The sequence below is a fragment of the Callorhinchus milii genome, unplaced genomic scaffold, assembly GCF_018977255.1.
Source record: "Callorhinchus milii isolate IMCB2004 unplaced genomic scaffold, IMCB_Cmil_1.0 Scaffold3, whole genome shotgun sequence".
NCBI classification, from domain to species: domain Eukaryota; kingdom Metazoa; phylum Chordata; class Chondrichthyes; order Chimaeriformes; family Callorhinchidae; genus Callorhinchus; species Callorhinchus milii.
The window spans coordinates 33,669,293-33,691,548 of NW_024704744.1; the positions used below are offsets into that span (position 1 = coordinate 33,669,293).

The 22,256-nt window shown below is 39.1% G+C and overlaps 1 protein-coding gene across 1 annotated transcript in view; it reads left to right on the top strand.

Moving 5' to 3' along the window:
- tbc1d32 (TBC1 domain family, member 32) overlaps positions 1-22,256 on the top strand; it is a 90,063-nt gene that overhangs the window by 31,686 nt on the left and 36,121 nt on the right. Inside the window, 8 exon segments of the mRNA XM_007899661.2 lie at positions 778-865; positions 7,262-7,380; positions 10,650-10,769; positions 12,053-12,141; positions 13,905-14,027; positions 14,149-14,257; positions 17,220-17,313; positions 19,444-19,560. Of these exon segments, the coding sequence (XP_007897852.2) occupies positions 778-865; positions 7,262-7,380; positions 10,650-10,769; positions 12,053-12,141; positions 13,905-14,027; positions 14,149-14,257; positions 17,220-17,313; positions 19,444-19,560 (859 nt within the window).

The window sequence follows — 22,256 nt, forward strand, 5'->3', positions numbered from 1 at the left end:
CTGTCTTTTCTCCCTCACATTCAAGCCATCACCTGCTTTGCCTTCCCTCACCTCCGTAACATCGCCCGACTCTGCCACTACCTCACCCCTCAGGCCGCTGAAACTCTTGTTCATGCCTTCATCACCTCCAGGCTCGACTTTGCAAACGCCCTGCTTGTCAGCCTTCCTAACTCCTCCCTCCACAGGCTGCAGATAATCCAGAACTCTGCAGTTCGTGTCCTCTCCCGGACCAAACTCCATGACCCCATCTCTCCCTCTCTCGTCTGACTTCATTGGCTCCCTATCCTTCAGAGTATCCAGTTCAAGATCCTGGTCCTCACATACAAAGTCCTCCATGGCCTCAACCCCCCTACCTCTGCGACCTCCTAACCCCCTACCAACCCTCCTGTTCCCTCCACTCAGCCGGCTCTGGCCTGCTCCACGTCCCCCAACCCACCCGCCCCACCATCGGCGGGAGAGCCTTCAGCCACTCTTCCCCCAACCTCTGGAATTCCAACCCCCATTCACTCCGCCTCGCCCCCTCCTTAGCTTCCCTCAAGTCCCACCTCAAGACCCTTCTCTTCGACCATGCCATCGGGCACCCCCATTCCCCTCCCCTCCCTTCTCCCCCCCCCCAACCTCAGCTCGGATCTGAAATGCTGCATACTATCCAGCGCCTTGGGACGTCCTCCCGACGTGAAAGGCGCTATACAAATTTAATCTTGTTGCTTTTGTAAACAGAGTAATGTATGGTCAAATCAAAATAAATGACATGCATTTTTTTTCTTAAATTGGTAGGTCAGCAAATGTGAAAAATTTGGATATGGAGTTATGGTTACTCAGGTAGCCGCGACAGCTCCTGGTGTTGTTGCATTGCAAAGTTCAGGTAAGCAGTGAATAAAACCACGTTTGCCAAAACCGTTTTGCTCTGTTTAAAAGTATTTTGCCCTTTTGAACAACTATGCATCTGTGTGTTATATTTCCCACACAAATAAGGCATTTTGTTGGTGAAATTAGTATTTAAATCTTTGTATTTTAGTTTTTAGTAGAACAGTAGAGCCTGCTTTAGATTGTGTTATTTTTCTACTTAGATATACCTTTTCCCAGATAAGTCAGTGGGCTGATGTTAGTCAACATCTCCATTGTTATTGTAGCCTATCACTACCAGGTTGGTAGAAGGTGAATTGGATGGACCTTGGTCTTTTTTCTTCTAGCATTGCCTATGTTCCTGTGAACTTAGGAAAATAGGAACAAAAGGAGCCATTCAACCCATCAAGAAGAAACCATTCAACCCATAAATTCCACCAATTTATTGGATTTTGGCAGATATTTTATTACCTTCATTACCTTTAAACATCCATTCATTACACTAGACAGCTGCAATGCAAAATTTAACATGTCCACTACTGTTTATTTCCCCGTTGGTTCCTTTGAAAAACATCAAATCTATGGCCGGTTTCGTATTTAGTTTAACCAGGTTGTGATTAGGAACACACTATCTCAGAAATCTCTTATCAAACAAACGTAGCCTCAGCAATTAATATTGCTGGGATATCTTTGTGAGCCAATCTTCCACATCATTGGCAATCAGATCAATTCTTACCAAAGACAAAGTAGATTTGCAGCAATGTTTGGTTTAAGTCAATTAATCTAGGTTTGCAGTATAACAATCAAAATGAAACCATTCATAGCTTGGTTTCTGTGTTACCACTAGATGGTACTCTTTTACAATATATAAATATTAAATCCAGTTAAAGTTCTGTCGTGCCAAACCGTTGATATAATATTTACACATTTATCTGAGAAAGCATTTTGCTTTGACAATATATGTACTTGAGAACATTTGTAACTTAAAGAAACAGTAGTTTTTTATAATAATAACACTAATAATAATAATCCTTGCATTTGATATAGCGCCTTATCACGTCTTCGAGATGTCTCAAAGTGCTTCACCAAATATACTGTAAAGTGAATTGACTATATTTTGTAGGTGAAACGCGGCAGCCAATTTGCACAGCAGTGTCCTATAAACATTTGTGGGTTGAAGTAACCAACTTATTTTTTTTGAAGGAATTATTACCCTCGGAAAAACGATCCGCCAATCGACTAACAGGCCATGTTCTTACTTACTGCTAGGTAAACAGAGGCATGTGGAGTAAGGAAACTTGCCCAACATTTCACCCTGCCGGGAATCAAACCCAGGTCTCTTGCTTGCGAGGCGAGTGCTCTAACCACTGAGATTCAGGACTCCACAGTAACCACCACTAATAACCTGAAAACTGCAATCATTGAGTATAGATAGTATTCACTATGCTTTTAGAATGAGAAATTATAGTAAGAAGCTCACTATTTTTATCAACTATGCTAAGAAGAAAAATAGAGGTTGATGAATCATTATGTTATGTTAAGTGCTTCAAAGTGCTTCACATGTAATTACTGTAAATTATAGTGACTGCCTTAATAATAATAATAATAATATTATGTTAAATGCTTCAGAGTGCTTCACATGTAATTACTGTACATTATAGTGACTTAATTTGTAGGCAATTGATCCAGGAAGGTACTACAAACAGTAATGAGGTGAAAGAACAATTAATCTGCATGATTGTTGGCCAGGACACCAAGAAAATCTCTTCTTTGAATAAGTATCATGAAATCTTTAATGTCCACCTGACCTCAGTTTAATGTCTCATCCAAAAGTCCGCAATTCTGACTGGAGTTATACCCCATTATAATTGGTGGTTTGGGTTCATAAAATCAGACTTTGCATGATAACAAGGCCTGCTATAAATGTCACTTCCGGTGTGCTGTGTAACGGTGCTGCGTACAGGAAGATGGTTAATCAGCACCAGAAACCAGAAACCAGAAATATACTGCATTTCCTGTATTCCGTCACAACATTACCATGCTAACTTTATACCGGTGCGGTTATAACTAGGTTTAAAGCTTGCTCAGTTGTGCACTGAATGGAACTCTCGATTATAAGATCAATTCCTGAGGTAGGGCCTGAGCGGACAATCTTTTAACTCAAAAGTGAGAGTGCTACCAACTGTGCCAAGTTGATGATTGTGTATGGTAGATCTCAATCTTTGTTTTGTATTTGGATTGCAAGTTTCCCGTTTTGAGTAAGTTACAGTTGGTGTCTTATGAAGGAAATCATTTGCTCTGTTTGCTAAATGTGCCCAATCTTGATCTGCGATTTACTTAGTAAATAGCAGATTAACTCCTAATGCCTTTTATTTTGACACCAACCACAATGTACACCACTCTCTCAATGGCTATGAATTCTATGGTGCAAATTACTTTAATAACATATCACATTTTATGAGTGGAAATTAATTGGATGAATGTCATAATGATTTTCTAGTTCATGACCATGCCGGTTCAATTAGGTTTATGTAAATCTTAATTTTACATGGGATTAAATTCACTATAGTAAAACTACATTGACACTATGGCAGATGCTGAGTAGCAGGATAACAGACCACTTAGCAGTCTTGACACCAGACAGTGAATTTACCAACAGAGGCATCGGATCGTTTGTAGCTGAGTTACAGATCAGCGATGATCTAATAGAATGGCAGAACAAGCTTGAGGAGTTGAATGCCTACTCCTATTCCTATGTTCCAATGAAAGACCCTAGAATATTTTATAACTAAATATTAGGTGTGCACAATAATGAGTTTTAAAGGATTTGGATAAAGGAAGCATTACTGAATCATTGAAGCGTTACTTAGCAAGTTTTATTATATTACAAATCGTGAGTTTAAAATCAATTTTCACCCTGCACATTTAGTTTACGCCCTGATGTTTACAGATGTTCATCGTTGTAAACCATCTTGTATTCTGTTTTAATAGTATGATAGGTAAGAAATAGAAATAAATTAAGGTAGCTGCAGTATGTTGTTTATAGTTAAGGACACTGTCATTTAAAGCAATGCACAATGCCTTATGAAATATGAGACAAAATGTAAGTTTTGATATTGTATGCTAATCTGAATGGGTAGAAAATAGCAAAGCTTTGGTATATGCTGCCTTCAACACTGTGAAACACTCTATCCTCCTCCACCTCCTCTCCTCTCACCTCAACCTTCAAGGTTCTGACCTTGAATGGTTCAGATCCTCTCACATTGGCTTTACTTTGTCTCCACAAACGGCTTCTCCTCCAGTCCCCGCACCTTCTTGTGGGGTGGTCCTCAGGGCTCTATCCTCAGCCTACTCCTGCTCCTAATTCTTATGTCTTCCCGATGTGAAAGGCGCTATACAAATGTAATTTTGTAATTTTGTAAAATCCACGGATGCACACTCCACCTCACTGAGCCAGAAAGGAACCAAGGTGACTTGCTCGACTCTCAACTGTCCTTTCTCCCCCACATCTGTGCCATGACCCACTCTGCCTTCCCCCTCCTCCACATTTCCCGACTCCTCCACTGCCTCATGCCTCAGGATGCTTGAACCCTCATACATGCCTTAATTACATCTAGGCTTGACTATGCCAACTCCCTGCTTGTCGGCCTTCCCAACTCTTCCCTCCGCAAGCTGCAGATCATCCAGAACTCTGGAGCTCGTGTCCTCTCCCATACCAAGCTCTGTGACCCCCATCACCCCCCCCCGGCTCCACTGTCTCCCCATCCCTCAGAGGATCGAGCTAAGAATCCTCGTCCTCACCTTCAAGGCCATCCACGGCCTTGCCCACTCCTACCTCTCCGTCCTGCTAATCCCTTATCAACCTATCTGCTCCTTCCACTCAGCAGGCTTTGGCCTGCTCCATGTACCCCTCCTGGCCTGCCCCACCATCGGCGGTCGAGCCTCCAGCCTCTCTGCCCGCACCCTCTGGAACTCCATCCCACATTCCTTTGCTTTGCTCCCTCCCTTGCCTCCTTCAAGGCACACCTCAAGACCTCAAGACCCTCCACTTTGACCGTGTCTTCAGCCACTCTCCTTCTCTGCCTTGTACATGTAATTTGTTGTTGTTGGAAAAGACCTATAAGTCCATATTACCATCAATATAGTTGTCACGTGAAAATATCAATGCTTAGTAATAGTGTTTTAGGTGTTGCAATGATTGAATGATTTTCAATGAATGCTGAATGCAACAAGTAAGAGTACAGTTTTCCTGTGCCTGATCCTCAATTAGCCTCATGCTACGTTTGTGCCTTTCCTCTCTCTCAGCACTCACCCTAGAGTACCACCACCAGGAGCAAGTCGATCAAACGTTGCTCTTGTGAATTGACCAGTCAATATAGCAATCTACATTCCAGATTTAAACTTGCTCTTATACTTGCTCTCTTCTTGGTGAAAGAAGTCACTGGACTTATGCTGCAGATAAAAATGTGCAAGTGAAAGCTGGTATTCGCCCACAAAATATAGTCAATTCACTTTACAGTCTATTGTGTGAAGCGCTTTGAGACATCAAGAAGACGTGAAAAGCGCTATATCAAATGCAAGGATTATTATTATATATTATTATTATATTACTTTTAACGAGCCTGTTGAATTTTCTTTTCCTCCAACCTCTATCCACTGAATGGTGACATTGTGAAACTCCACGGCACAGTCATCTGATAGTTGCCTAAAATGTTTATAATGTTCTGGGTCATGCCTATCAGTAGGTGAAAATCCTGCCACTGAGCATGGGATCCCACAATGTCATGGGATCCGACGTTTCTTCTCCACTTGACACCAGGCACTTTAATCATATAGTCTGACATGTTACATTTTGTTCTGTATAGATTCTCCCCTCAAGCTCATATCTGAAGTCAGATATCAGTCAAAAGCTGATGAGGAACTTCTGAGGCTTGGTGTGAAAGTGGCTGGAAAGTTTTATCTAGAGTCTATGCTTATGAACATTTGCTTAAGTCTTCAAGTTTAGTGCCTACTTTGAATTATATGCAGAGAACTAAGCAGCTGATGCTGAAGCTCCTTAAACCCAACTGCTCAATGGAAAAAAGGATGGCAGTAGTGCTCTCTTGAATTTCGTGCTAAATTGTGCTGCCTACTAAATAGTTCACAAGGAGTTGTTGGTATCTGCTATTCATCTAGAGAAAGTTCAAACCTAAACTTGTCAAATATCTAATGATCATCTAGCAACTAAGATCTGTGGGTGGGTGAAGGGGAGATGTATGTTGGCTCATAGCTCCAGAGCTACTTCTGCTTACCCTTCATTGCATCTATGGCACAGCAAAGTGAATGCTGACATAAATGAGACATAATTGATGAACTTTTATTGTAGTATTAATGGTGGACTGCCCCTGTGGCTCTTCATGGAGAAGGTGGATTCATAGTCCCCCCCACCGTGTGAATCTCTGAAGCCTGAATCACCATATGGTTCACTTCTCATTCGTATTCATACAACTCACATTATTCCCGTAGACTTGCTACCTGGCGATACTACTTACAATCACTTCTAAGTCTCTTGATACTGTGTGTGCTTCTGGATTTACTTTTCCGTTACTTAGATATGTTTGACACTGATATACTCGTTCTCTCCATTGGAAAAATACTCTGCTCACATCCTGTACATAACTAGTCATGTTTGTTCACCAGTTATACATTGGGTTAAATGTTCACTTTTAGATGTAATGTTTTGTGGAAGTTTCTGCTTTGTGTTCCTCAGCAAACATAATAGGATTTTTTTGTTTATATGTAAATAACTTTTACATTTGTGAGCAGTACGAATTTCAGGAATCATGATAAATAAATTGTTTATTTTAAAATTCCATCCCTGGTTATCTACATTTTATCCAAGCTTGCCCAACAGATGAATTTCAGAACCCATGTTCTTAAAGAGATTACTATTTCTCTGATTAGAAATTCATAATTTGTGACTGACAACACATACAGTAGTACGGCTTTGCCAAGTAAAAAAAAAACTTCCCATTGCTATTGAGATATTCAGATTTTATTATGAAGAGCATTGCTGCTCCTGAGAGCATTTAAGTGTTTCCTTAAATGAAGGCTGCCAGGCATGTAAGTGCTAGTTCTCCCTTCTGAATTATCATATTGAATTTTCCTACATGTGAAATAAGATTGCTGTGTAGTAGTCATATTACAATCACTCCATAGAATGAATAGATATCTACATATATACAGAAAAAGGTCACCTGGTAATAAATCATGTATTGTCATTTCCAGCTGTAATAGTAATTCATTTGATGCATAATATCTCATTATTCACATGGTAGATATATTCTAGCTGTAAGATTTTTGAAATGCACTATTTATTTTCTGTTTCATTTCTTAATGTGTAATGCTTACAAGTAAAACTAATTTTCTCCAATAGGTTTCATCAAAGCCCTTTTAATGGAACTTTGGTCAGTGTTGGAGTGTGGAAGAGATGATGTGAGGATGATCCACCCTAAACCAACACCAGTGGATCCCATAGACAGAAGTTGTCAGAAGGTGAGAGGAAATTGCATAAGTGGACTTCTCTATTTTAAACTTAATTTAGTTTAGCAATGATAAAGAACTTTCACAAATATATTTAAGTGGCACGTATCAGTCTTAATGAATAAAATTATTAGGATCTGTGGGTGTACTGGAGGGGGTGGGTTAGAGAATTTTAAATGTAAAATATATTCGCCTGCTAAGAATTCCTTTTTCATTTTAGGAGATTTAAGTTTCAGTATTATTCTCACTTGAAAAAGGTCCATCATTTCATTTGTCTAATTTTGGCATAAATACAACAAGATTACATTTGTATAGCACCTTTCATGTCAGGAGGACGTCCCAAGGTGCTGGACAGTGTACAGCATTTCAGACCCGAGCTGGGGACGGGGGGGAGAAGGGAGGGGAGGGGAAGGGGGCTGGCCGATGGCATGATGGAAGAGGAGGGTCTTGAGGCTGGACTTGAAGGAGGCTAAGGAGGGGGTGAGGCGGAGTGACTGGGGGATGGAATCCCAGAGGTTGGGGTCAGAGGGGCTGAACCTCTCCAGCCAGTGGTGGGTAGATGGGTCGGAGGACAGGGAGCAGGCCAGAGCCGGTTGAGCGGAGGAACGGGTGGGTTGGTAGGGGGTTAGGAGGTCGCGGAAGTAGGGTGGGGAGAGGCCATGGAGGGCTTTGTAGGTGAGTACCAGGATCTTGAACTGGATCCTCTGAAGGATAGGGAGCCAATGGAGTCGGGCGAGAGTGGGGGAAATGGGGTCATGGAGTTTGGTGCGGGAGAGGACATGGACTGCAGAGTTCTGGATTATCTGCAGCCTGTGGAGGGAGGAGTTGGGAAGGCCGACAAGCACGGTATTTGCATAGTCGAGACTGGAGGTGATGAAGACATACACAGTTTCAGCGGCCTGAGGAGTGAGGTATTGGCGGAGTTGGGCGATGTTACGGAGGTGAGGGAAAGCAGAGCGAGTCATGGCTTGGATGTGGGGGAGAAAAGACAGTTGAGGGTCGAACAAGACACCTAGGTTCCTGACTGGTTTGGTGAGTTGTAGTGAGCAACCACGGAGGTTGATGCTGCCAGAGCCTGAGGTGCTGAGGCGCTGGCGTGAGCCAATCAGGAGGGCCTCAGTCTTGTTCACATTCAACTGTAGGAAATTTGCCCTCATCCAGGACTTGATGTCCGACAGGCAGTCTGTCAGGATAGCAGTGGTCCTGGAGTTGAGGGTGGAGGCAGAAAGATAGAGTTGGGTGTCATCCGCATACATATGGAAGTTGACCCTATGTCTGCGGATGATGTCACCAAGGGGGAGCATGTAGATATTAAAGAGGAGAGGGCCAAGGACAGAGTCCTGGGGGACGCCAGACGTGACAGTGCGGGGGCTGGAGGGGAAACCGTTAGAGGCAACAAAGTGGAGACGGTGAGAGAGATAGAAATCGAACCAGGCAAGGGCAGGTCTGCGAAGATTGAGTAAAGTGGAGAAGCGGTGTATGAGGATGGAGTGGTCAACAGTATCAAAGGCGGCAGAGAGGTCAAGGAGGACAAGGAGGCAGAGGGAGCCCTTATCACAGATGTTCAGAATGTCATCAGTGAATAAACATTAAAAAAACAACAAACACATGGCATGTTGACAACATGTTTCTTTTATAACTGTGAATGCAACTTTCCAAAGAAACACGGTCATATGTGCATTTAGGGCCCCACCACTCCCCCTTCTACTTATACATGTCATCTAGCAATAAAGGATAAAACAAGTATTGGCTTTTCAAGTAGGCACTGGTTTGTAATCTAATCTTCATAGTCAGTTTTTTTTTTGAACAGTGCTGATGGAGGTATTTATTTTTTAGGCTATGGCTATTTTATATCTTAATTTCCATCCTTCCTTCCTTGTTTGCTTCCTTCCTTCGTTTCTTCTAATTCCATAATAACATTATTCAGTAACTTAATCAATAAAAGAAACTCATATGTAAGAACGTTTGATGGCGGAGAATGTACTTTTTGAATTGCAGAATATTTATACAAGAATTCACACATCCAAAATATAATTATGTCAAGTAGTGATAGGCTGATGCTTTTTGAAATAAAATGCTAGAAACATTTAAAATTAATTCCCACTTCAAGTCACGTTTATTTTTCCTCTGGTTTTGTTGCTGCAATTTGTGTTGCAATTCTCAAAGTTTGGGAAAATTCCTGTTGAAAATGGCAAATGTGCTTGTGGGTACTTAATTCATAGAATGTAATGCAAGTGGTGTGACATATTATTGATTTTATCGACAAACTTAAATAAATAGAGCACAGAAATGTGGCGAAGAATAGAAAATGTATTAATTTGGCTTCCAGTGTCCTAGAACTAAAACCCACTTCCTGTGCTTCACTACGCTACGCGGAGCTGAAGGCTGCAGCTTCAAATCCCGATCTGTGCTTTGTGAACTAATCTCAGCTGGGGGCACTGGGCAGCTACAATTGCTCTCAGCATTTTGTATTTAGAGGTAGAAAAATCCACCAGCATTTCTGCTCTTGATTGCTTTCCCCCCACAACCTACTGGAGATGTGTATTTGTGTATGAAAGATCAGATCAAATGTGACCAAGTAGCCTGCTAACACTCACATGTAGAATGTGGATCCGTATGCAAGTAAAAGGAAAGGATGAAAAAAATAATTTAAGAAAAATATTGCAATCTTACAAGTATTTGATTCAACTTTACACGACTGCAAAGATCAGAAATGAATGCGGGCCTCCTGGTATCACCTTCAACCAGATGGGAAGATTTGGATGTTTGTAGTCATGTGCACTAATACCTATTGGCTGATATTGTTTTTGGTACAAATATAGACACTCTTTTTGTTGGCATATCACTCTTTTTGCTGGCATGAAGGGATTGATATTGGTACGACTTGGGTGAAAACAATGAATCAGTAAAGGCGTTTGTGGAAGGGGAAATGTCTGTGGAGGGAAGGAGGCCAAGTTTGAAAAGCAGACGTGTGAAGATGGATTAATGTACTGGATTCTTAATTGCTTTTGAGCATCAGGAAGTGTCTTTCAAAGCTTTCCCTTGAGTACAATCCACAATAAGATGGACTAAATGACCTTGTTTCAGTCGATGCTTTCTTGTGTTCTAATGTACTATCAAAAATTATTGCTGACAAAACAAACCTAAGTCATAAAATTCTCAGACATTATGCATTTGAGTTCAGTATTTGTGATTTCTTGTTTGTGTATATTTTGTGTTAAAACGTTTTCTTTAATAATAGTATGATGCCTATTTTAATTGTTTGATACTATACATTTAAGTCATTCCTCGCTCTGGTGAACCTACTATCATCTTTCCATGCTGTGTATGAACTGATTGGTAATCAGCCACTGCCAAACAAGGCAACCTACTCCTTACGAGAAGTGCCTGGATCCATTCTTGTAAGTTTTTATAGAACCATGTATTTGACATCTCCACTAAACTTTTAAAGTACTGTATTGCTAATGGTGACATATTAACGGAATAATACTGTTTTATAAGATAACACTCATTTAAACTTCAAAAAACACAAAAGGATTAAAACTCAAACCTATACTTAACAAAATCTTATTAATAGCTTGTAATTAATCTGATTTGAAAATATTTGAATCTTTCAAATTTACATGAATAATTAGAAAGAATGTGCATTCCTATAATAATAATCTTTGCATTTGATATAGCGCTTTTCAAGTCTTCTAGACGTCTCAAAGCGTTTCACATAATATACTGTAAAGTTCATTGATTTTATATTTGTGGCCAAAACGGGGCAGCCAATTGTGCACAACAGTATCACACAAACAGTTGTGGATTGAGTGACCAAATTGTTATTTTATTTATTTTCTATAAGTATGTTCCAATTATCTCTGCTGCCTCGCTCTATCTCCCCCTCTCTCCCTCCCAAAGTTGGTCTCTCTCTCATGACCTTGTTGATCTATTCGGAGTTGAGGTACAGATCAATGCCAATCAATACATTCCTATGGCTCCTTACCATATCAAAATATACCAAAGTGTTTCACTGTAATTACTGAGTGTAGCTCTGTTTTTTATTCATATTAATCGGCATAGATATAAATGATGGTCCGCATGGCCTTTTTCAGTGCTGTAAATTTCAATGGTTCTATTAATTAGAAATAATTGCTTGAATTTATATCATGCATTTAACTTAGAATAAATGTCCCAAAAGGATTTCCAGGCAAATGCAGCAGCTATTTTGTACAGAAGGTTATTTTCTAATATGTTAACAGGTTCTGTGTTGTGTATATACAGAGTGTTCACTATCCAGTTATGTGAAGCATATTTGGATAAAACGTGTTCCGTTTAAACACTTTGGCCCATTATGTAAGCATTCATCCCAAGCATGAGAGACATTTATTGTATTGTAAATGAAACACGGCTGCATTATCACTGAAACGTGATATTAAGCAAATCAATATAGACTGAAATATCTGTCAGAACAATGATTTAAATTTAAACACAAGATTTTGTTATTATTGTGCAATAGTGTAATTGGAACACAATAAAAAATGCATGTTTTATTCAGAAAACCATGTAAAAATTTAAGAAGCCTGATAATATTTAATTTGATTAGCAGGCTCAACTCTATTTATTATTTTTAAATTAACATATCTTGTTTTGCACATTACTTGTAAATGAGTTGCATATTGGTTATGTGTTTCCTTTGAAGGATCTAATTGATCGACTGGTAATTTTGAATTCAAATGCAAAAATACACTCGTTGTTCAACTATGAGCAGTCCCATGTCTTTGGTCTTAGGTAAGTTGAAATTCTGATCCTTAATGCTGAAATACACTTTTACAATCAGATTTTCTGGAAAAAATATTTTTCCATATTTAGAAATCTTCTAGACCAATATATTTACAATGCAGCCAGAATGTTTAGTGATCTGGTTGTTTGCATGTCAGTTTCTTTAAAAGTTTAATAGAATAGGGACACATTTGTCTCGTAAAAAATAGTGTTTCAGTTGTCTATAGCAAAGATTTTATTTCCCATGTTTACGACTTGCTGCTTTGTGCAACCTTTAGTATTGTAGTGCCGAAGAGAATACTATAGAAGTGATATTAGATTTCTAAACATGATAATCCCCTGGGATTTGAATCTGGTGACCCATTTACACATTTCTGGAGGCTATTATGATCATTGGCAATACCTAAGATAATTTGATTCCACAAGAGGCAGAAACAGTAGAACTAGAACATTCATTACTTTCTGGATGGCAAACTTTTATAGCCTACCATTTTGATTCTATTAACTAGTCCATCAAATAATTGTCTCTGTTGTCCTTATCTGTGTAGTCGAAGTAGATACTCAAGCCTTCACTGTGAAGACAGAGACTCGATTTCAGACATATCTCTTAGCCAGGGACTCTTGAGAACATAGAAAAAGGTGACAGTTTGCCTTCATTCCTTTAGTATAGGCAGTTGCCTAAAAACGTTTGCTTTGGATTTTGAGATGACTCAGAGCCCGCATGCCATGATTTTCTCGTTGGACAAATATCCGTCCAGTGCAAGGACGTTTTCTATAAACAAAACGCAAAATGCTGCAGATGCCGGAAACCTGAAACAAAACAGAAGTCGCTGGGAACACTGAGCAGGTCAGGCAGCATGTTCTGATGAAGGGTCATGGACCCGAAACGTTGACTCACTTTCCTTTCTCCATAGATGCTGCCTGACCTGCTGAGTGTTCCCGGCGACTTCTGTTTTGTTCCTTTTCTATAAACTGTTAGATAACTTTGTATCAGAATGAAACAAAATCAGATCAGATTAAGGTGTCATTATATATACAGGTCAGGATTTCTCTTTTCTCAACGGACTTCACAGGTCTCTGTTATGGTCAATATGAGTGTCAATTTGTGCAGCTTTGCTTGCAATCAAAGGATCCGATATGGAATGTAGATTGACACACGGACATACATTTCATCTTTATACTCACCTGGGAGGACTCCTGTGGGAGGGCCCCTTTTGGGAGGACTCGGCGCTTTAAAAATGTAATTTCGTTGCTGCGATCGTCTGTGTTCTCTATTTTTTTCCCATTGCTTTGCTACGTGCGTGCTCCGTGACGCAGGATGCCACAGTGCCACGGTCAGCCAGCGCAGCCACAGGTGTAACTGCAGTGTGTGTGTACATACGTAGGTGCTCTGTGACGCATGATACCACGGTGCCACTTTGACTTGACGGCCAACCAGGTGTAACTACAGTGAATGACGCAAAACTGAAAATAGCTCATGAATGATAGGAGATACCTGAAAACAAATATGGCCATGTCATTCCCAGATGCAAGACCTCTCCAATGAGCTATAAATCATATTTCTATATCAATCGGTCATTGAGATCCTTCCTGAAGCGCAGACAGACATTGTCGTTTTATTTGTATGAAAAGATTTAACTTGAATTTCCGTCATTTATAGGATGAGCTTCAGATTTTGACAAGAAAGGAGTAGATTTAATTTTAACCCAAACTAACAATGCCTATTATACTTGCTTTTAATGCTTTTAATGCTCTAACTTTGTTGTCTACAGGCTATTGAGTGTAATGTGCAGCAATCTAGATACCCTCATACTTTTGGAATCTCAGTACAATGTATCAGAAATCCTTCTGAATGCACAGAAAGAAAATGTCAGAGAAACTTCAGAAAACCCAGTGTAAGTAAATAACAGTGATGGCCCTCAGAGTGATGCATATTTTATAGGAAAAAAATCTAAATTGTGGTTGTTTTCATTATGTTGTGCCCGAGTAATTTATTCGTTACCCTATATATTTCAGAGATTTTATAATTGACAGTCTCTCTGTGGAGATGAATCATATACTTGTTCGTATGAACCTGGTTGGTGGACCGACAGAACGCATTTTGCCTTCTAGAGCTTTGCAGAAGGTTAGAAAAATCTTGTTATATTCTCCACTTTGGGTGAAAATTACAATGAATCACAACAGGAATCGATAATCAAGACTCCCAGTCAGAAAAATAGTGAATCCTTCCACTGATTAGAAGTATATAATGCTAATCCATAGAACTCCATTCCTGAAGCAGATTCCATCAGAGCAGAATTCCCATAGTCACTTTGAAGTATTTGTGGTTACTGGAAGGAGTTGCTGTTAATGACTGGAGTCTATAATGACTGTAGTTATACAAATTGCTGCAACGTACAATCCATATACAATCGAGTTTAACTCTCTTTTGTTTGAAAAAATGTGTTTTTATTAAATTAACCACACTGAGAAACATAATGTATTTTTGCTTAGCAGCAAGCACATCTGAATCCAGCAGTGAAATGCTCCTCTACATTGCTTTGACAGTGTTTTGAACCCCTATTGCTTTACTATGATTTTTTAAAAATAACATGAAAGTGTGCTCATGGAACACTGAACAAAATCATTGCTAAAGACGGGATGATTTTGTACTCTCAGGTACTGCTGTGTGTTCATGAACAAAAGTAGCTGCATGATGAAAAGAAGTAGCATGAAATCTTTTCAACCCCACATAAATTTTCATAGTAAAAGTTGAATAAATATTCACTGGACTCCTGAAAAAACTGGTATAATCTCATCATTTCATTACTTGAGGATTATGGAGTTGTTTCATGAATTCATTATGTATTTTTTATGGATGAGAAGAAGAATGTTGAATTAAAGTCAGTAAGTGTGATATTGAAGAGAAAATGAGTTGTGAACTGTTGTGCACTAGGAAAATAATTCAAAGTTTTTCCAGTTAGGAGATGCAGCAGCATTAGAATAAGAATGTTTTTGGAATAACGTACATGCTATGCTACTGCATTGGCTTTCTTCTTATGGTCTCTTAACAGTAATCACCAGCTACATAAACCAGACAAATACTGATGCCTACAGACACAAACTTGAAAATCATATGGTTTATTAACACAACGGCTCAGGGAAAAGTTCAGTGACCCACAGTGCAGCATCCTGGGTTCGTGATTGGTGTTCTGCAACCCAACTTGCGCCTGCTCGGCCTCTCAATTCTTCCCCTTGCTCGGTACTCAACCATGTGCTATGCAATTACCTGGCCAGCCATATGGCCTAGGCCTCAAACCTTTTTGTTCCGTGTCCCTCCTTTCCAGAGTTTGATAGGGAAGGATTTCCTGAGGGTTTCCCCCCCTCCGCCTTTATGTGACACAGGCTCCACCCTATCTCTGTTAATACCCAAAGCCCCACCATTACTGCTTTCCACACTGCTAGTTCTCAGTCTTTACAGGTTAGATTGTGAGCTCATTTCCCAATATGTGGCAGACAATCAACCACCTTCTTAACCAGAAGGAGTAAACTACCAGCTGAGCCAAGCCGATATACACATTTTCAATAATTTTCATATTTATAATTACAGTATTTTGGAAAAATTTAGGAAAAAACATGTTGCTTCAGCAAATGTTGTAATATCGTTAATTCGCTTCACTAGGGGCAACCTTAAGCTTAACACCATGGGATCCTAAAGCGATTGTGATCGCTTCGTCTTTCAAAAACAGAGAACAAAATCATTACAGTATATTTAATGATTATTTGTACATTGAACCTGTAATATTCACAAAGATGATTTTGTGTGAAATAAACTGCAACAAAACAGATTTTTATTCTCAGCTTCCAGTCAGATACCACTCGTCATTGGTTCTGATAAGTATCCATATTTGTTGTGGGGATGTTTTCTCTTCCAAGTACAACAACAACTTGCATTCATATAGCGCCCTTCAAGCGGGGTAGGCGTCCTGGAGCACTTAAGTATGGGGAAGGGAACGTGCCTTCTGGTGGCTAGAAATGAGAGCTTGTGTGTGGGGGGGAGGATTCATATTATCTGATTTTCATGGTTATTTTCCCATCAAGGATTTGTTAATCCCATTATATGTGTTATATTTTTCCATTTGCTGCAGAAATTTTCCACTACTTTTCAACAGATTGATGATCCATACAAATTTACTTTTGGCAATTGGTAATTCATCACTGTTTGTTTGCATTCCGTTTCTTTTTTTTTTAAAAGTGTAGCAATTGCATAACTTGAATATTTACATACCAAATAATCGTAAATGCTTCAATTGTAAAATACTAAATATTTTAAGTTGTACGAAATGAACATTTGCTGCAATACTACTGCCATTGATCTACAGTTTGTTTCAAATCTCTGGAACTCCCTCCCTCACCCTCTGCCTCAACTCCTCTTTACAAATCTTTAAATCCCACCTGAAGACCTACTTCCTTGACTGAACCTATGGTCACCTTCACCTCCCCCTTCTCCCTTGCTCAGTGCACAATCTTGTCATGGTATAGCTCTCCAAGATGCTATTCTGTGAGAAGGGTAAATGCAAGTTGTTGTTGTATAGTGCTTTTCTCTAGATTTTGTCAGTTACATTGATAGTGTTGATTCTGTTGAACCTTGTTTTACAGTGGCTCTCATCAGTATTCTCAGACTGCAGTATTTGCTACAGTTTCTTTTGTATGCTGCATGCTTCCTTTAGCTGTCAGCCTCATACAAGTGATGAGAAAATTACTGTCATGGAGAAATATTAGTAATCCTGTTGAAATTACAGCAGTTTTACCTTGGGGCTTCAATATCCCATATAGAAACATCAGTCCAATCTAAGAATGGTGACTGCCTGGGTAGCTATGTTTTTTTTGTAATGCTAGAGCTGGTAAAGACATATTTATCTTACTGCATTTTTTCTAATTTTATCAAATTGTATTACAGGACATCATTTTCAATGGACACGCAATGAACCCTGAAAACATTAGACACAGGGTTCTGTAAAAATCAATAAATGCAGAAGCTTATATTGTACTGTGGGAAAACATGACTTTAAATCTCTTTGCAATTTCATGCTTTACACTTTTTGCAGGCAAATGACCCTCATCCTTGGCCACTGTTTGCTTCGTTCCCTTTACCAAAGTGTTACCTTCAAGAAGCGCCAAAACAATTTCCTCTGAAACAAGGTAATGCATCAGTAGATGTGTGTATTATTAATTTACACTTCAATTTCTTTTAAATAATGAAAGCATGCTGACATAGAACTCAAAGCACATATTGTACAGGAGATTGCACCAGATGTCTCATAAGCAAACTGATTTTCTCCTATGATTGAGGGAATGAGGATCCGTTAATGTGCAGCACTGTAGGTAGAGAAGTCCAAGGTTGTTTTTATTATTAATAATAATAATATTCCTTGCATTTGATACAGTGCCTTATTATGTCCTCGAGACATCTTAAAGCGCTTCACAGAGTAAAGTAAATTGACTGTGTATTTTGTAGGCGAAATACCAGAAGTACCTTGCATATCTTCCATATTTTATGACCATAAAACATCTTAACCTTTAAAGCCACTAGCTCTAGTCTAAAGAGATGCGTGTTCCCTACATTGGACATTGGACATTTCTGTTTGTTGAGAGTTTAGTTCCATCAGCATAAACCTGAAAAAAAAACGAGTCCATAGGGGATGCTACTGAAATATCAGGAATAGCTTTATTACGGTATAACATTGCTATTAAAATAGAATATGTACGCTAAAATAATTCTTCATGAAAAATAACATTTCTGGTCTGGCTTACCTTCCTTGTTTCCGCAGCTTTCCTTCCTAGGGAATTGGTCACTCAATCCATGATTGTTTGTGGGAGCCTGCTGTGCGCAATTTACTGCTACGTTTTGCCCACAAAATATACAGTCAATTAATTTTATAGTATATTAGATGTACCCGCTGCAGCTACGCTTGCAACCAAAGGATCCAATATGGAATGTAGATTTAAGTGATACCACTCACAAACCATTTAACATGCCATAAACACTGTGTGTGCACCTTAAGCAAAACGATTGTAGATACCTACGCCGTAATTTTGATGTGCTCGTATTTTTAGAGCTGGCGTTTTCCGTGATACCACTCACAAACCATTTTACATGCCATAAACCCTGTGAACACACCTTAAGCAAAACTGCCATACATGTGTGATGAGATTGTTTAGCTCATCAACGATAGGAGATACACAAAAACAAATGCCATAACACTTCCACCCCTCACGCAAGACCTTTCCGATGAGGCATAAATCATGTCTACATCAATTGGTTATTGCGTTATTGATGACAGACAGACACTTTGTCTTTATTAGTATAGAAGATACTGTGAAGCGTTATGAGACATCTCAACGACGTGATAAAGTGCTATATCAAATGCAGGGATTATTATTATTGGGAGGAAGGTGGAAGTAGGGTATTTCTCCAAATCTGGAGGTGTTAAAGACAAGCATATTTACACATCCTATTGCTAGCACAGTTGCTAGTTACTGATATTTATGCTGCACCGTATGGTGTCCATTTGTCATGCTGTTGAATTATCTATAGTTCAGCTTCTCAATTCTATGAACATGCTAATTTGTTTATAAAGTCCATCTCTAATTCTGCATTTAAAAGAAGTCTTCATCTCTAATTTTTCTCTGCTTCATACATTGTTTTCCAATCAAGAGTCGTAGAGAAATAATCTGCTTCCAGTACTTTGATATTGTATTTCACTACGAGGAAAATATACACATGTAAACTGTGGGAAGGGAGAGTCTTAAATATTTATAATTTTCAGTGGCACACATAAGATTGTATAGTAAGCTCTCAAAAATAATCAATAGCAATGATTGCTATTTAATACAGTGCAGTATTCTTCTGCAATGTGTGCCATTGTGACTACCCACATGAATATTGGATGGAAATAAGTTTCTAAACTGATTTAGTTTGATGTGTCAAGCTAGTGTAAAATCAGAGTTGATTTACTAATCTACAAGAACTTGATCTCAAACCGACTTTGACAGCGCGATGGAATGACGCAAATAAAGATACTGCGATGCAAATACCTTGTGCAGACATAAATATATTCATATTAAATTATTCAGAAATAGTTAAAACAGCACAAATATACAAAATTCAATTATGCCAACTTAACATAACATAAATAGACATTTTGTACTGAATACTTAAAGCCACACATTGCAGTAGGACTTGCATTCAACTGAATATACTGTTCTGGATTCTTTGTAAAATTTATATGCTGGGATGCAGTATGAATAATGGCTGTTCTTATTGTTTAGATAATGAATTTAGCAAGTTACTGAAAAATTCAGAGAAGCAGGCAAGCTGGCTGGAGAACTGTAGAAAGCAGTTTTGTAAAACCATGACAACCAAACCTGATATCATCAAGGGAAGCAGTAAGTATCCAGTTGTGGACAGGTATAAATATATTGCAGAATTAAGATCCTCACCACTGGGGCACAGATGTATAGCAACTGTCAATATTTTCATGAAATACTTGTGAATAATGTAAACTCTTCATTCTTCTTCTAACTTCATAGTGAACATTGATTTCATTTTTGCTAGTCCTGGCAGTTTTTACCTCTCAGTCATGCCAAAATTACACAATCTTATAAAAAATCAACATGTTTAGAATGACCAATTTTTAAAAAAACATAAATAAGTAAAGAAGTATTTTTATATATAAAAAAGTGAAATTCGTAGCTATTTATAGTCCCACGTATGATTGATTCCTTTAACCACGTGGCACATTATTGTCAGTTGTTGTTTCAACAAATAATTTAAGAGCATTATTTTCACCCAATGCATTTGTTTTTATTGATGCTGACTATTAGCTGAAACAGTGAACTGATCATCAGATCCTTTTCATAGATATCAGTTAATTAGTTCTTGAAATAAAAAGCAATAGGAATATTAGCTTTAAGTATTTCAGCTACCTGAAATTTACATTATCACAATCATTTTATTAATCTTGGCATTCCAGTATGTTCTTAAAATATTTGATGATTTTGAAAATATGTTAAACTTTAAGGTGTTTTTTTAAATGCTTTGTTAACCTTTTTAATGTAGAATTCAGTTTTCACCATCACCAAATAATGTTTTTGATGGCTTCAACGAACAAAAGTAAAAGATTAAATGTAGAAACTTTGCTGTTATAATACTTTTAAATGATACAAAATGTTGATTACAGGTATTTCTCGGTTTGTGGACTGTAGTTTTTGAACGTTTGCTGTGAACATAATTAAAATACACTCAAACTAATCTTCAATGAAATAGGAGGCATAGTGCAGCAGTAACCAGTGTTTCAGCAAAATTCCAATAGTGTTGTAATAAGATTTCAATTCTTCTTTCTCATTCAACAACTTCTATGGAAATAACCCGTGGTCCAATAGTGGGATGAGTGACTTGAAGCAGGCTGGTGCCCCCTGAGCAAAGGAAGCAATTGGGTTGGGGATTTAAGAAAACGTTCTATAGTATTAAAAGGCAAATGCAATTCTGCATATGTAAACTTAGCAAATTAATGTTTGGGGGGAGTTTTGTCTAATTTGAAGCAATTCAGATTAAAAAGTATAAATCAAGCTTTCACTCTATACTGCTTTAGTGCCACAAAAAATGCTTCACTCTTCACAGTATAAACATAGCAAAGGAAAAAAAGGCTTGCACAGGGGCTAAGATCTCATCTCCCAGGCGCTACAAGAAAAGTAACTGAACTTCACCCAACAACAACAAGGCGTTGGACAGTCAGAGGTCAGGACCCGAGCATGGGGGAGGGGTGAGGGAAGGCAGAGAGGTGAGAGGGCGACCGAAGGCACGATCGAAGAGGAGGGTCTTGAGACCGGCCTTGAAGGAGGCAAGAGAGGAAGTGAGGCGAAGGGACTGTGGGATGGAGTTCCAGAGTGTGGGGGCAGTGAGGCTGAAAACCCGGCCACCGATGGTCGGGTGGGAGACATGGAACAGGCCAGAACCCGCTGAACGGATGGAGCAGGCAGGTTGGTAGGGAGTCAGCAGGTCAGAGAGGTAGAAGAGGACAAGGCCATGGATGGCTTTGAAAGTGAGGACGAGGATCTTGAATTTGATCCTCTGAGGGATGGGTAGCCAGTGGAGTCGGGCGAGGGTGGGAGAGATGGGGGTCATGGAGCCTGTACGAGGCAAGGAACGCAAGGTACGATAGCCAACATTAGAAGCTCTTTGGGGAGGGATTCACCAAATATAAGTGAAGTAAATAGATTTTTGAAATCCATTTCCTTTGGCAGAAAATATCAAGTATATCTATTGTGCTTTAGAATGTATTTCATGATGTTATCAGTTGACTGGATATGTTCTGCTTGACAAGTTAAAATCTTTCTCATTGCTTTTCACTCTGACATGATTCCCCACACAAACTCGTATTTAAAGTGAAAAGCTCTCGATCTCTAATAGCCATGGTTCAGTAGGTTCCAAGTACTCTGGGAATTTTGAGTTCCTCATTTTCTAAAAAAAACACATTTGAAGTAGTTACATCTATGGGTTGCTTCCAACCAGATCATCCCATGATGATGCATCACAAATAATCCAATATCATAAATTGCAGACATTAAGTCCTATGCTACACCTTGCTCTGATAGCAGAAGTTAGTTTGTTGGTACTAGATGCAAGACTCCTTGTGAGGCCACCGGAGTTAACCAATGTAATGCATACTCTATTGTGCCAAGAGATGGAGATCAATCACACTGCAGCAGACTTGGTCTCAGGAAACCAATATATTCAGCACATTATGACTGCCCCTACCTGAACTGCCTTTAATGACTGATAAGATCCCACTGGTTGCCTTTAAGGGACCTGAACCCCAGGTGCTTAGAATTAACCACAAGCATGTGACATATATGCAGATGTAGATTGAGATCTTTGTGATTTTCTTATTATTTGCCCCCTCCAGAGTAAATATGAAGGCATTTAATATCAGTGGGCGAAACGTGGCAGCCAATGGGATCTGTTATGCAAGTTTTAATAATAATAATAATAATCCTTGCATTTGATATAGCGCTTTTCACGTCGGGAGGACGTCCCAAAGCGCTTCACAGAACACACTGTAAAGTGAATTGACTGTATATTT